Here is a 17876-nt window from a genome sequence, read left to right as displayed (position 1 = left end):
GACACGATTGAACTGTCGGCTTTTGGAGATAAAGAGAAGAACAAACGACATTTCGAAAAGGCAACTGTTCAACTACAAACTGACAAAGGTGGAATTGTAAATAGTAATGCATTAATTAGTCCAGATATTGCAGTCCCACTTCAAAACCAGATGAAATACGTAACACAAAATCCCAATACTTACAAGATTTAAAAACTCGCACATCCTGTAAACAGCGATGATGGCCTTAAAGCTTGAAATATCACTCTTAATTGGAGCAGACTATTAGTGGGATACAGTACAAGATCACGTGATCAGAGGCAAAATACCTACAGCTGTCGAATCAAAAATTGGATACTTGCTTTCTAAACCCGTCCCAAGAATGGGAAAGAATTCGTTAAGTTCTTCCGTGTTTTTGAATTTTATTCACAACACCATGCAGAGGAAAGCGACATCGAGAAGTTCTAGAAACACCACAACAGGATGATGAGGAGGAGAGTTGTATAAAGACTTATCAACAGAATTGTATCAAATTTGAAAACGGGCGTTATTCTGCCAAGTTGCAATGGAAATTGGATCATCCGTTCTACTTCAAACATCATGATCAATAAAGCAAGGAATGAAAGCACAATAAGAAGATTAACTTAAAGCAAGGACTGAAATCACAATTAGAAGGTTCACATAATCTTCATTTTCCAGCGTTGAACGCAATAATCCGCAGGCAGAATATCAATAAACTCATCATAGATACCAGCATTGAAATTGTGTACACCAGACGCGCGTTTCGTCTACAAAAGACTCGTCAGTGACGCTCAAATAAAAAAAAAGTTAAAAAGACCAAATATAATACGAAGTTGAAGAGCATCGCGGACAAAAAATTAAGATAAAGCTGACCTTATTCCCACTCAAGGAGTTCAACCAACTTTATGTTATACGCACGTATTTCTTTTAGTGGGAATGCAAGGATATTTATTTGTGTCATTAACAGCTACAGAAGAATTCAACTGAGTTAAAACAGTTTATATTTTGAAGATGATTTCTAATTGTGCTTTCAGTCCTTGTTTTATTGATCATGATGTTTTAAGTAAGTCTATATGATCCAGTTTCCATGGCAACTTGGCAGAAAAAAAGGATTCAACAACAACACCGATTCGTATAGTGTACGACAGTAGCTGTAAAAAGTCACCAGATCACGTAAGTTTGAATAACTGCTAATGCCAACTCCACCCGATTTGAACGACTTGACAAAACAATTAATGAGATTTCGAACCAAGAAGTACACAATAAGCACGGACATTGAATAGGCTTTCCTCCATATTGGATCAGATGAGAAAGATCGAAATTTTACACGCTTTTTTGGTTGACCGACACTGATAATCCCAGCAGTCATCTTACAACTTATCGATTTAAGTCCATTTTGTTAGGTGCAACAAATTTACCGTTCATCCTAAACCCAACACTGCTTAAACACTTGGATGCATGCAACACAGATATATATCCGCTATAATGAAAAATGGCATTTACGTAGACAACATTTTGTCCAGTGTGGAAAATGAAGATGACGCTGTGAATTATTTTGTAACACAAGAAGATTACGCCAAATAACACAAAGCATTTGAAAAAGAAACTTTAGTAAAAATACTTGGACTAGGATATAGATAAAGATACGATCACCTTTCAAAAAGTCGACTTATTTAAAGTTGAACTACCAAATATAACGGAACGTGATATTCATAAACAGTCTTCCCGTTTTTACGATCCACAGCGTTTACTTAAGCACAGTATCCGTACGAGCAAATGTTTTGATGCAGAAATTGTGGGAACAGAAATATGAATGGGATGAGCCCCTTGTGGATGCTAGTACAACTGCATACAGAGCAACTGTATACATATATAACCAACATGAATCATCTTTAGTTATTGCAAAAAATAGAGTATCACCGCTCAAAGAACCTACGCTACCACAGCTGGAATTAGTGGTCGCATTAATTGGAGCTCGACTCGCCAATCACGTTAAATCAGCTTTAGAAATAGAAGACATAAAAATTTGGTCAGACAGTCAATGGTTTTTAACTTCAAAGCAAGTGAAAAGGTTCAAAAGGAATATAGTAACAGAAATACGTAAATTGACCAATACACAAGAATGGATTTATTGCCCAACAAAAGATAATTCAGCGGATCTTCTTACTAGAGGACTCATCGTGTCACAGTTCGAAAAGAACACGCTTTAGTTCAACGGACCCAAATGGATCACCGATATTACAAAATGGCCGTCGTGGAAGTCAAATGACACAACAGTGTTACTTACCAGCACAGATTTAGAGGAATCAAGTACAAGGGGAAGTTGAACAGATTATCAAGCAGGAGTACATCATATTGTGCAAATTACTAGATATAGTACATTACTAAAATTACTACCAATAACAGCTTATGTTTTTCATCGATTTATACGAACTTGCTGTTCGCCGATATTACAGAGAAATAAGGTGAAATACGTATCAAGAGAAAATTACAGGATGCAACAGAGTGTTGGATAATAAATTGCCAACGGACTTTATTTAGGGATGAAATGCTAAACTTGAAATTAAAGGATACTAAACCCACTGTTTTAATGCGACAACTTAGCTTGTTTCTTAATATCAAAAACGCAATTTGCTGTGGTTGGAGAAATCTTAACGCACCTGTATGTGAAAACACGAAATTTCCGTATTTGCTACAAAGAAATCATCCTTTTACGAAATTAATTGTCTTTGATATACACAAAAATATAAAACACGCAGGAGTGTTATCAACAGTGATTCAGTGTGATTCAACGAGAGTCGTATACCTGGAAGTTGTTCCTGATTTATCAGAAAAATCGTTTTTACAAGCCTTTAGAAGATTAGCTAGTCGTAAATCCAGACAACACACCATGATTTCGGATACCGCTTCGACAGATTTCTTTGCTTCGGAAAGAATGACGAAATTAACACAGTCACCATTGCTACATGTAAACGATAGATTGTCAACATATGGAACACATTGGAGATTTATACCGAAACGAGCGCCATGATAGGAGGATGGTCGGAACGCGTTATCGGAATTACAAAAACTTGTTTGAGGAAAACATTAGGTAGATCTTACATTACCATAGATAAGCTTCAAACAATTGTGATAGAAATAGTAACCATCATTATGGATAGACCATTTACCTGCTTATCATCGGATATTCAGGACGAGGAGCCGTTAACCCCGTCACACGTACTGTACGGAAGAAGGATAATTCTGACACTATACCATCAACCGAAAAATTAAAAACATTGCCTTAAATAGTGGAAATCAAGAACTGTAAAAACATAAAAATAAACAGTTGAGTTTAACGGAACAATTTTTTTAACCGGTAGAAATCCGAATATATTACGACAGAGAATTTCATCGCCAAACAGGAAACAATATAAAAACTATTCAAATTGGAGATGTAGTGCAAGTCCAAGATGATAAATTACCAAAAAAAACAAAAAACGACGGAACATTGCTGTTGTTGATAAATTGATCACCGGAAACGATGGTTTCACACGAGCAGCTATTATACGAACTTGCACAGGACGTACATCACGTCCGATTGAAAAACTATACCCGCATGAAATCCGAACAAACATTAACAACTTATAGGAAGACAAAGACGAATATACTTCAACAAAGAGATCGACAAGAATTCTACCAAAACGAGATGCATCTGTGCGAGCTCGAGGGAATATTCAAAAATGATCTACGAAAAAGTGAACTACTAGCCGACAACTATGTGTTTTTGAATAGGACTTCGTTAAAAGTGAAAGTCGTTAATAATAATTATTTATTTTTCAGTAATATTTATTCGATAGACATTTAAAGTAATTGATATTTTACATTTTATTTTTTGCCCAAGAATCTCGGGAATTTAGCGCGATTGCATACATGTAGACTTCTTTACATGTTTAACACTTTTTAAATCAAAACAGCAATAGCAGAAGAACTATTTCTGGTTCGTTGGTATTATTAAAAAGACGACCAAGCACTTCCAAAAGCAAGTTACCTGTTTAAATTTCGCCATCGACTTAGAAGCATGGTCATGTTTACATTTCAACACCGACTTAGAAGCATGGTCATGTTTACATTTCAACATGACTCCAAAACGTAATTAAATCAAATTTCGAAAAGCATGTATATATATATATTCGGGTGAAACACAATAACGGGGACGTTTACAATTGGTCTTTGTTATGTAAGCTCTACAACTAACTTAAATACATTATGATGCCAGTTTTCTGTTTTTAATATTTGACAATAAATATTTTAACCTCATCCAAAATTTTAAGATTCTATCTTGAATAGTTTTTGACCACCGGTTAGATTAGTGGTCCAAAAATGGTAATTTTCCGACGTTATGCGGTTGGGCTTCAAACTTGACGTTATTTTTATATTCCAAATCTTTTCAACTGTAAGTGTAATGATCATTTCTCATTTTAACATTTACAAATTATTCAATGGCGATTAAAATGATTCCAACTTTACGAAAATCAGAGCTAAGTTAGAAATTTAACATGCAGAATTGTAAAAGAGGTGCTTCGTTATACATTTTACAAATTTATTAGGTGTTGATCATTTATGCCCCTGAAAATAAAATTAATTGCAAGATTATTCATCAAATATTTATTTCAACATACTCAAATATAACACTACTAAAATAAAATACAGTTATATAAATGTTATGATTCATACAGAACATTTTTGAAATTTACAAAGCAGAAAAAAATATTTTTCAAAAAAGTGTAGTGTGCGTAACCAGCTAATTATTCTCCTAGAAAGAATAGCTACAGTAAACAATAAGATTGTTTTCTTTATAGAATTGTCACTTAACACTAACATAATATAACAAAATTTTGTACCTTCTGATTAGAATTTAATCAGTATATATGAAAAGATAGTTACGGACACTACAAAAATGATGTAGTGTCCGTAACCATGATATTATAAATATTTTTATTTCATCAAAAATGGCTGAATTTCTAGATTCTGTGATATCTGCTTTGCTGTATCATCATTATCGTTTGATTAAAAAATTTTTAAAATGATGAAAACAGATAACAGCTGAAAATATTTGAGCTGACAGTAATCCTTGACGTACTAATTTGAAACCAGAAATTCTTATTGTAAAACCCCCATTTTGGTATCAGATTGTCATAAAATCAAAAGATGAATTCTTTTGTAATGTTAGGTTAAGAAAATTCATCTTCATGATTATTTTTAATTGTTTTTACATCTTCAGATTATTTTTGTTGTGTTCGTAACCCAGGGATTATTTAATTTCTGGGAAAAAAAAAATAAATATCTTTTTCATTTTTCAAAATTTCATGTTTTTTGTTCCTGAAATTGATTAATACCATGTATACTAGCATGCAGATTTGTTTAAGATCTGTACTTGACATTAGTATATGACATTTTATAAAATACATTTAAAAGTTAATTTAATAAACAAGTATATTTGAAGGTAAAGTATGCTTTAATTTTTTTATCTGTAATTCTGGTAGTGTGTAATGATAGACAAACAGTATTTCATGAAGTTCTGTTGAAATAACTATCCTTTTATCCACAAAAAGTATGTTATTTTTAGAAAATTGTTATAAAACAATAGCTAGTGTGTAGTGTCCGTAACCATCCCCATTTCTTTTTTCTAATTAACTAATTTAATTCTAAGGATTTTCTTTTTTCAGAAATATATTTTTTTTTCTCATTCCTTTAAGTACATATCACCTACTTTGTTTAGTTATGTTTAAGGTTTTTCTTTAGATTTGAAATGATATACTTGGTCACATCCATGTCATAATGTCATTTATGTTTACATTGGAATTAACTTTATTACATATATTTATTTACAATCATGCGTCATTCGGTTGCCAAAAAATGTAAACAATAAAAAGAAAATACACAAATTTAATATGTGACCTATGAAAAAATATTCATATCGCTTGAATTATAAAACATAAGATCAATATAGTGTTCGTAACTCAAATAATTTACTGAGCTTATTTTAAATACCATGTGTGTAAAAAGTACATTTCTTCTGTGATTTATATTCCAATGAATAGCATGTCAACTCTTAATGGTTATGATGGGCTACATGTATAGTCTTTCATTTTAAGAGTGATGCTATTCTTACAATAATACTTTTTTCACTATTTAAGAATGAGGATATAAATTTGCAGAATGTTAAAAGTTAAACTTTATTCCTGTGATTTTTTTGGTTAGTATTTTGTTAATTAATTGTATTGGAATTATAATTGAGCAAAAAGACTTGGGATATTTCATTCAGGACATAAATTTCCAGAGGTTAATTTTACAAGTAGTGTCCATGACCAGCACTTACCTAACCCTATACAAAATAGAAAATAAAACATTTCTTATTGTTTTCCCACTAACCAAATGAGTTTTACAAATTTCAAGCATTACTTATTCAGGATCGCAATTTTTTTTCTTTTGTGTTGAACCTTATTTTTTACCTGAAGTGCAACCTTACTGTTCCTTTTTTTGTGTTTTGCCCAATTATATATATTTATCTACTATAACATAGTTAGATTGATTTTCTAAGCACTTTATATATATATATATATATATTCATAATTACTCTAAATATATATATATATAGGACTCTAAAGTACGATGGTACTCTAAAGTGCGATGGTCACGTTAAAGTGCGATGGTCACGCTAAAGTGCGATGGTCTACGCTTAAGTACGATGGTGTCTCACGCTAAAGTGCGATGGTTGCAATATATTTATTTCGGGTATATAAATATTGATCCCCAAAGAAATATTTTGGTTTATGAGGAATTTTATCATTTTTGCAACATTTTTAAGACCTTTTCTGTAAATATTCTCAATTAACCTATTAATTTGCTTTTGATTTATGATTAGTGGTTTTGCTCTATAAAATTCATAAAATTAGAAAAAGAAATTATTAGAACCAGAAAAGGTAATTATCCGTAACTTTAGCCAAATGTAGGAATGTTCCTTTTTCACCTTTGACCTTGATTTAACGGAAATTACAAGGTACGAATTATCGACGACCCGGCAAACAGAAAGTAGACTAAGGAAAACCAAATTTCGAATGATATAAAGTAAAGCCGTATGTTTGGTGGGTGCATCAAATTCGTTAACTAGGAGGTTTTTCGAAAAAAATTTCAATGCGAAGGATACCAAACTTACAAATGACAAAGTACCTTTTGTTTTCCTACATTATCGACAAAAAAAGTGATAAACTTTTTCTTGTCATTGTAATAAACAAATACTATGTAATTACAGTTAGCCAACGATTTAAAAAAATAAGTTACATACTAACTGTTCCTTCCTAATACATACATGTATAATCAAAAGCGTCATCGAGGAGAACGTGCAAAAGATCTAAGAGTTTAATCTGGGTGGGGCATCTTTTAGGTCTCCAGAATTGAAACTGTTGTGATATTCTTCGTATTATTAAAAACCAGTCTGACTAGCAATAATACAAACAAATTTGATATCTTGATACATCAAATTACAAAAACTTCACAAACCTGAAATATCGTCCCATTCAATTACACCCATGAATTCTCCTGTTGCTTCATGATAGTATAATCCATAATTACCAACAAAGGTTATGTTATGAATAGGTTCTAATGGAATATCTGTAATAAAGGCAAAATACAACAACAGTTATTCTAAAATTTCATAGGTTGACATTCAGACTTATTGTACTTTTAAGACGTGAGTGATGTGCTAAGCAAAAATGAGTGTTTTGGGGGTTATGTTGTTTTTGTTAGGGAATTCCGGGTGGTGCAAACGCGGCACATATAATTCAAATACTAAAATGCAATTGGTCTTTTATACATAATATAAAGAGAAGAATAGTTTTGTAAAATATTCTTATCATTCTAAAGCTATTACTGAGAGAAAAAACCGTAAAATTATCATGTCAAAGGTTCCCCTTATATATTCTAATGTATAAAAAACAATATTATAGTTGACCGGCTGTCCATGGTGAATGGGCCGGCTAAAGTTCAAAAGATAGATACTTCCCGAGTAGAATATTGCTCAAGCTTTCGGCAGTTTTAATAGAATATCTCTTTAACTGCAAAACAATAAATAAAACGAAGGGCACACCACGTATAACTACCATTTTTGATCATGTGACGTATAATAATTAGACATTGACAGTCTTGTGAGGAATAGGTTCGGTATAGACTATATGATATATAGGTTTAGGTCTTTCGAGTAATGGTGCAAAACTACTTCACCATTTCCTGTACTCTCTATCTTCTTTATGCCATTTTTCTCTATTCTTCATATTTAAGCACGCATTAGTCTCTGTTCTTAGTTTTTTTGGTCCATTTTTTAACTATTATTTTTTTGTTTTACACATTTTCTCAAATGTGTACCAAATCCAGAACATAAGCTTATAATTATCAAGATAGGAACATTCACTCTTACAATTTAGACCTTTGAGATGTATTGTATAAAAAGTTGTCTCAGATCAAACATACTTAAATTATGCTTTGCAACTTTATTTCTTTATGCAAATAGTACCCTTTTAAACATTTGTAAAAAAAAATTATAGTATAAGTAACTGTTTTAGATGTCAAATAGTAACTAATTGATGTGATATGTTTCTGTGTAAGAATATCAGCAGTTTTGTTTTAATCTTTATTGTTATAATTTCATTTTAGGTGTAATACCACCAAATCATAGTACGTCACATCCGGTTGCATACGAAAAAGGGTCGAAAAAAAATATTCCCTTGAATTTGACAGTTGTAGGAAATTAATCCTACATTTAAATACAGTAAAAAATTTCTGAGTCATAAACATATATCTTGGGTGTTTCAAAGCACCCTTATTTTTTTAATTGGTGTTTCAATAGAATATTTTAGAAACTTGAGGTTACATGGTTGCTTAAGCTTGTACACAGGAAAAAAGGGGTGAAAATTTGATTGGTTAACTTCCAGTGATGGTTATTTTCTTATATGCAATGAAATGTTATGTGAAATTGAGTCTATAGTACTGGACAGGATAAAACTTTACTCATGCCAAGTATTTCTTTATTTGAAACAAATGTTGATTTCGGTATAGATATTTACACACAGTGGAAAATTAACACACCCTTTAAAGGGGCATTAGCTGTCAAATTCATGTTCACCGATTTGACTCAAATTCTCATATTTGATTTATAACATACTAAAACGTATATCCAAATTACAATAAGTCTGAAATAAACAAAATTGCCAACGGTCACATAACCCGATATAAACATAAACATAAATATAAATATATTGCGACCGCGTGCAATTGGATTTTTCTAGGTCTGTTTGATATCATGTTACAGGTTAAAAATATAAGTTAATCATCGTTTTTTCCTGTATAAGAATGTTTTTTGTGGATCGAATCAGTCAACGAAATGGTTCACCTTTGTTTCACTTTCAATGTTGACATTATTTTCCTTTTAATGGCTGAACACGCCTAATACAAGCATAACCAATCTCTAGCTATGGGGTTAAATTGAAGGTCACATGAATACGGATTCAATGAGGTCGAATTATTCACTTGCAAGTGAATAATTCATCAGCGATGTTTCTTAGCTTTTTTTTTTACAAAATTGAACCAAATTGTCTGCTAAAAGCGAATAATAATTTCACTATTTCACTTTCATTAATGATTGAAGAAAAAAAAAATCATATTTTATTTTTTTATATAACTCGTAGCTAATGCCCCTTTAAGGTGTAGAAAAAAGAATGAATTTGAAAGTTCATTCAATAAATTTCAATGGAGTAAATGATGAGATTATAACTAATCAGTGTATTAAAAAGTATAATTCCACTGTATGGGAATATTAATAGCGAAATCAACATTTGATTGGTTGAGATCATCACAAGTGACATTGATCGTACAACTTAACGCGGGGTTTGAACGTTTTTTAAATAGTGATAGAATAGTCATTGTCGTTTCAAAATTATTTCAAATAATAAAACAAAACAGAAAAAACCTATCATAAATTAACTTTTGACAGGTATTGTTTTTCAATGTTTATTTCGTGTTTAGTTATAAAAGCAAGCGGATAACATACATTGTATGTAAATTAATATTATATGTTCAGGAAGTAACAAAAAAAATATGCAGTGGAATAAAACATTCATTTTCCTTGGCTTTAGGAGATATAAAGATTTGTTCACCAAAGAAAATTCATATTGGTATTTTTTTTTAAATGAAAATTAATTTATCTCCTACATGTAGATGAGAACCATGGGAACCAACTGTGTGCCTCTCCTGGTCGACCATTTCTTATTTTCATATGAGTCGGAGTTCCTTCATGAAACAAGAAGATCAGAGAAGCTAGATTATTCAATTTCACATACAGGTATATTGATAATGTTCTCTGCATTAACAATCCAAACTTTTCTTATTGGGTCCCATTAATATATCCCCTGAACTAGAGATTGAAGAAACTACAGATAAAGATTCCTCCGCATCATTTCTAGTCATTTACCTCGAAATTGACAACAGCGGTCATCTCAGTACAAGAATCTATGACAAATGAGACGATTCCAATTTTGAAATTATAAATGTTCCTCACCTTAGCAGCAATATTCCAACTTAACCCGCATATGGAGTATACATTTCTAAACTCATACGATATTCAAGAGCTTACAGCTGCTACTCAGACTTTGTAAAATGTCATCATTGTCTGATCAAAATATTAATGAGGCAGGGTTTTGTCAAAGAAAGTCTCGTCCTTTTTCTCAAAATGTTCATCGGAAAATATCAAGACCTAATAGATAAATATTAAGTGTCTACTTCATAAATAATACAATATGGTATTGAGTTAAAGATTCTATCTGCTGAAGTTGTGTATCTTTTTATTTTACTTTAGTTTCCCCGTTATTTGTCTTCATGCTATTATGTTTATTTGAGTCGTATGACTTTTATTGTGACTCGGTATTTATGCATTCCGCCATCGGGTATTTTACTTTTTAAATTTTGGCATTCCTGGTGCAGGTGGGTCGTGATTTGCGATTCGGACACAAAGGGTTTTTACAGACTTGTTTATATTTTGTTTACCCTTGTATTTCTATTTACTTAATTTTTACTTTATCGAAAAAGTGTATACCGTATACGGTATGTACTGTCAACGACAAAAAACTTTCTTTTTGGTGACGTCATTGTCAAATTAACGTCATTAATGAGTCTTTTGTAGACGAAACGAACGTCTGGACCCGGTTGTTCATCTCTTGGTTAAATTTTAACCAAGGGTTAAATATCATAACCATTGGTTAAAATTTAACCATAGGTTATTTTCTGTTGTTCATCCTTTGGTTAAATTTAACCTTTTGTTAAATCCATGGTTAAATGATTCAGATTTAACCTTGCTTCGGACCTCTGTTAAAATTTTAACCAAGGAATAATTTTGTCTAAAAATACGATTCTCTGTTCAATACTAGATTGGAAAGGTCACTAAACGTCTGATACAACATATTCTTTTTTTTCTCCGACCATTAGTTATCAAAAACTGATCAACACTGATCAATTTAATAATTACGTCTTACAGTCCTGCCCCCTTTTTTGCATCGAGGTTTACGTCTACCTATCATACATTTTCAAATCGACATTTTTTTTTTACCCTGTCATCTTCTATGTTAATAAACAAACTTATGCAGCAAAATTAAACATTTTTAGTAAGATAATGTATTTATCTACATAATCAAATAATTTACGATTAACGCGTCTTTTCAAACAAAAGGTACTCTCTGTCACGTCCGCGTTGTTGTTGTTCTATTTAATGAACTTAGACGCTAAAGAGCGTATTGTTTTTGATAAGAAAGCATATTTATTGACCAAAAAGTTTTTCTATGACCAGAAAAAAGTGTATATAATCCTTATTTTGATAAAAATGAACATTCAATGAAAATTTAACCATGGGTTACGTAATAAAGGGTTAAAAAGAAGTTGAACAACGGAATTTTAACCCTTGGTTACGTAACCCTCTGTTAAAAGATTTAACCCTGGGTTATATTTAACCAAGGGTTATATTTAACCGAGAGATGGACAAGCGGGTCCTGGCGTACAAAATTTTGGTCTTGGCATATATGATGAGTTTATACTATTTACTACACCTTTTTTTGTTTGCTTCTTTGTTAGATTAATTTGTTTGTTTTTTTGAATTTTTTAGTCAGTTGTGTTGTATGTCTGTGATGTATGTTTACACAGTTTTGACTGCTGGATCCCAATTATTGTCACATAAACCTCGTATGTCTGTTTGGGTTGCTTACCCAATTTTGTCAATATAACGGAACTACAAACAACTGTCATACAAGTGGGAGGTTTAGCTAGTTATAAAACTATTTTTTAACCTACCATTTTATTTGGAAAATGCCTGTACCAAGTCAGGAATATGGCAGTTGTTTTTCACTTGTTCCGTTGATTGATAGCGTTTAGTTTTGTCAGATTTTATGGACTTCCCCTTTATGAATTTGCCTTGGAGTTAATCATTTTTGTTACAATTTTTTAGACGGGTTAAACATAATTTGGATAAATCAGACACCCAAATTAATACTATAAATGGATATAAGGGTCTTGGTTTAAAATAATCACAGTGTTCATAGACAATATTCGTACATTGTAGGAAAATATAAAATGTATTTGTACGAGCTTTAGAAGCATAAAATTGTTGCTCGCCTATCTTTTCTCTAGTTTCGTAGCGAGTACAAATACATTTTCTTTTTTCCTGCAACGTACAAATATTCATTTTATCCTGCAATTTAGCATTAAAGGTAAACCTCTTGCTTCCCAACCGTTGGCTTTGCTTTTTAATGAAATCAACATGACTTTAACGCGGACCGCGATGAGGACTCAAAATTGAACTGTGACATAAACAGTTATTTAAATATAACCGGTCGCTAACAACAGAAGCGGAATACCAGGAGACTATACACGTATACTATCGCGTCCAGTTATCTGCCAACATGTAGTAGAAAGATCGATTGCATGATAAAAGTGTATTAACGCTTTTCAAGGGGGGATAAAGGGGATGATCCCGTATCACTATATCGATACTGCTTGATTTCTGTTTAGATTAATTATCTTCTAAGAATATATATATATATCTGATACTGCTTGATATATATCTATATAGGTTTAATACCACCATTGTTTTCCCCTATTAGTCTTTGTTAGGTTTGCACTTTTAAAAAAAATGTGCAGAATTTATCTTTGTTTCAAATAAAGTAATACTTGGCATGAGTAAAGTTTTATCCTGTCCAGTACTACAGACAAAATTTCACAAAACATTTCATTGCATATAAGATAATAACCATCACTGGAAGTTAACCAATCAAATGTCCACCCTTTATTTCCTGTTTACAAGCTTTAGTATCCATGTAACCTCAAGTTTCCAAAATATTTTAAAGAAACACCAAATAAAAAAAAATGGTGCTTTGAAACACCCAAGATATATGTTTATGACTCGTATGAAAAGTAGGATTAATTTCCTACAACTGTCAAGTTCAAGGGAATATTTTTTTTCGACCCTTTTTCGTATGCAACCGGATGTGACGTACTATGATTTGGTGGTATTACACCTAAATATACGCCAAAAATTGTACAAAACAACATCAATATTAAGCTAGATGCTCTAAAGAGTCTGTGTCGTTCACCTAGGTCTATGAGCATCTTCAACAATGGACTCTCACCAACATTGTGGACTAGAATAGATCTCATGACAAAAAAACTTTATTTTTTATTGATCTTGTATTGCTGATATTTTTTTCTGTTTACAGTTTCTCTATATTTTCTTTAGTTTTTGCCCAAAACACAAACTGGTAAAAAAATTATCATTTAAGGCATTCACTCCTATGAAGAGAAAACCAACAATTTCGGCAAAATTTTACTTATTGGTAGATCTTGACTTGCTGATCATTTTTGCTATTCAAAGTATCTATCAATCTGTTATAGTTTTCAAGACAGTACGAAAAACACATAAATTATTGGTAAAAATCGTCACTAAAGAGCAAGAAAGTAATGGACTAACAATTTCGGCTATTTGATTTATTTGTAGATCTTGTCTTGCTGATCATTTTTCATATTTAAGTTTCTATCTATCTATTACAGTTTTTCAGATATTAGGCAAAATTGCAAAATAATTATAAAAATTGTCATTAAAGGGCAGTAACTTAAAGTAACCATAAGGAATCGTCTGACAATTTTGAACATGCAGACTTACTTGTAGATCTTGTCTTGCTGATAATTTTTGGTATTATGAAGTTTCTCTCTATATATTATAGTTTTTCAGATAAAAGGCAAAAATTTAAAAAATCGGTAATGTTCGTCATTTAATAAGAAGTCATCTGAGAGTTTTGAAGTAAGTAGACCAAAGGTAGATCTCATCATTTTGAACATTTCTGCTTCTTTCAGATTTTCAATAATTTTTATTATAATAAATTTCTCTCTATCTATTATAATTTTCCAGATGTTACGCAAATTAAGCAAAATCGCAAAAAAAATGATAAAATTTGTTACCAAAGGGCAATAACTCCAATAAAGGGTCGTCAGACGATTTCAATTATGTTGACTTATTAGTAGATCTTGCATTGCTGGTCAATTCTGTAATTTAAGTTTCTCTCTATTTATTATAATTTTCCAGATAATACAAAATGAAAATAAATGGTAAAACTTGTCAATTAAGGGCATTAACTCCTATAAGTAGTCGTCTGACAATGTTGATTTAACTGGACATTAGGTAGATCTCAATGATTATTCTGAATATTTCTGCCATGTCTGATTTTCTTTATTTATAGTGGTTTTCAAGACAACAGACTAAATTTGCATTTTATCCCTATGTTCTATTTTTAGCCATGTCGGTCATGTTGGTTTGCAAGTGGGGTCATCGGACACATTTTTTAAACTAGATACCCTAATGATGAGTGTGGCCAATTTTGGTTAAATTTTTCCCAGTAGTTTCAGAGGAGAATATTTTTGTAAAAGTTAACGACGACAACGACGAACGACGACGAACGATGGACGCCAAGGGATGAGAAAAGCTCACTTGGCATTTTAGGCCAGGTGAGCTAAAAAGGAAACTGTAAATATAAGTGTCAATAAATATTTCGGATACGAGATATCCTTCATCAGTATGATCATGGTGATGTAAAATGAATTATAAATCTATTCTGATTTTCTAAAGCAGTCTTCAACGTAATACAAATTAAAACGCTTGTTTAATTCTAAAATTTCAAAGTTGACGCAGGTTTGATATTTACAACAGAAACTGCATCGATATGCATCCAAAAAGAATAGTAATGTGCGACATGAACTGGTAAAATTCTAAATTTCCGAGTTGAAGAAGTAAAAGTTAATACAACATAAACTGCGTTGATATGCATTCCCAATGAATAACACTGTCTAATTTGAACTGGTATAGTTCTAAAATTTCAAAGTTGACGAAGGTTAAGTAATTACAACAGAGGCAGCGTATGCATACATCCCAAATGCATAGCACTGTGCGATTTGAACTGGTATAATTCTTAAATTTCAAAGTATAAAGGAATTACAACAGTGACTGTTAAAAGTATGGGTCTTCCGTGTTTGCTTGCAAGACAGACATCGTTTGTTCCCACAACCCTTGCAAGAGCCAACAGACGAAGAGCCTGTTTTAGAGGGTAAGTCAGCTCTCACCAACAAGTCTTTAGGCATTTGGGACTACGGAAAGTCAGTACGGGTGGCTTGTTGAAGATCTTTGATAGTTTATGATATTTTCGAATCTTTCCAATTTTCGCGGATAAGATGTGATAATTTGTCAAATTTAGGATGGTAAGTCAGCACAAATGGGACTCTTTTGGTGAACTTTTTCTCTTTGTATTGTAAAAGTTCAACTCATATCATATGATGTTGTTAGCACGAGAGAAATCTCTATCAATGTCTTTTCTTCTGTAGCCCCGATTTTGTACTTGACCGCGAAGATCTTGTAAAATTCTTTTTGCAGTATCATTGGTGGAGCAAATCCGCTTTATTATCATGGCCTGCCTGTAGGGAATGCTCTTAGTGCAATGTTTAGGATGACAACTCCGGGGAGAGAGATATTAATGTTTATCTGTGTCCTTGCAATACATATATGTTAATATGACCCCATCCTTCACTCGCGTAGCAGTGTCCAGAAATGTTATCTTAGAGGCAGAGATTTCATCAGTGAATTTTATTGAGGGATAGGCGTCGTTGGCATGTTGAATGAACACATTGAGTTCTTGTTCAGTATTCTCCCACTTAATGTCAATGTCGTCAATGAATCAGAACCAAGAAAGAGGTTGATAGAGAGAAGAATTGAGAATGTGCGGTTCTAATTTTGTTTGTTTGCTGTTCCATTAACCTGGAGATAATGCTCACCATTGAATGTAAAATTATTGAATTTCAATACCAAAGTTAGAAGCTGGACTAAACATTCAGTTGGTTGATGAAAAGTGCTGCGAGAGTTCCAGACTTCCCTACAGGCTTCAATACCATATTCATGGTTCGTGGGAGATGTTAGTATAGAGAGAGGTAACATCAAGCGAGACAAGGATTTAATTAGGTGGGAGAGGGTTTAAGGATTCCTTTTTCTTAAGATAGTGTGTTGTATCTTGTATGTAGGATGGTATATTTTCTACATGACTGTGTTCTTAAATGAAAGTCAACAAATTCTGATATTTTCTCTGTATGGTTGAAATTGGCAGCAACTATTGGTCTACCTGGATTATTGACTTTGTACATTTTGGACTGAAGATAGAAACGTCCTGGCTTTGATTTTTCAGGTTTTAGGAATTCAAATATGTCTTCATCTATATAACCCTGTTCACACATGATTTTCAAGTTTGTGGTGAACATTTTTGTTGAATTAAGGAGTTGGGCAAGAGTCTAATTATTCATCAGAAAGATGAATGTCTCCCTCTTGATTATAATCATATTTGTCCATGACGACAACAGCGCTACTTTTATCTGCTGGTTTAATTATTGTGTCGTCTCTGCTTTTAAGCAACCGTACAGCTTCATTTTTCTTCAGACAATGAATTGTTGAATGTTTGGCGTTGGACAGATGTGTTACGTCGGATTTAATTTTGTCAATAATATGTTTTAGATATATTATATATATACATAAATATAAACAAGTCTAAATTGAAAACAACGTTCAAACCTATGATTGCGTTGGATAAAAACCGAAATTATTATACGTGTGGTGCAAAACAAATTTCTTGGTAAAGGGGTACAAACAACAATTTCCAAAAGACCAAAAAAGTGAAAAAGTATATTTTAACAAAACGCATTTGACTAGCAGGTCGAACAACGGATGTTCTTAGACCCTGCTGACTGCCATTGGCGCTTGCCAAATAAACGGATCACCAGATGTAACAAAATGGATCTTAACTATAAATATATATATTTAGCTTGATTTTCATATGATGAAGACAATCTTTCAATCAGTTTAATTGAGGTCTGGACCTTGCATGTCAGTAACTACTAGTAGTCCTTTTTTAATTTATGTTGATCATTGTCATTTTGCTTAGTTTCTTCTGTTACCTATTCTAACATCGGACTCGGACTTCTTTTAAACTGCGATTTACTGTGCTTTCTGTTCGTTTATTCTACATTGGCTAGAGGTATATGGGAGGGTTGAGATCTCACAAAACATGTTTAACCCCGCCGCATTTTTTTGCGCCTGTCCCAAGTAAAGAACCTCTGGCCTTTGTTAGTCTCGTTTGTTTTTTTAAGTTTGGTTCATCTAAATGTTTCGGAGTTTAGTGTGACGTCCATTTTTCTACGAACTAGTGCACATTTCTATTTAGGGGCAAGCTGAAGCCTACTTCCGGGTGCGGATTTTCTCGCTGTGCTGAAGACCC

At 32.4% G+C, this 17876-nt stretch overlaps 1 protein-coding gene across 1 annotated transcript in view; it reads right to left on the bottom strand.

Moving 5' to 3' along the window:
• LOC127698929 (uncharacterized) overlaps positions 1-17876 on the bottom strand; it is a 500671-nt gene that overhangs the window by 309718 nt on the left and 173077 nt on the right. Inside the window, exon 7 of the mRNA XM_052202662.1 lies at positions 7543-7653. Coding sequence (XP_052058622.1) covers positions 7543-7653 — 111 coding nt within the window. The remainder of the gene's footprint in view (positions 1-7542; positions 7654-17876) is intronic.

Source organism: Mytilus californianus, unplaced genomic scaffold, assembly GCF_021869535.1.
Source record: "Mytilus californianus isolate M0D057914Y unplaced genomic scaffold, xbMytCali1.0.p SCAF_4, whole genome shotgun sequence".
NCBI lineage: Eukaryota > Metazoa > Mollusca > Bivalvia > Mytilida > Mytilidae > Mytilus > Mytilus californianus.
This window is presented reverse-complemented; position numbering and strand designations above follow the sequence as displayed.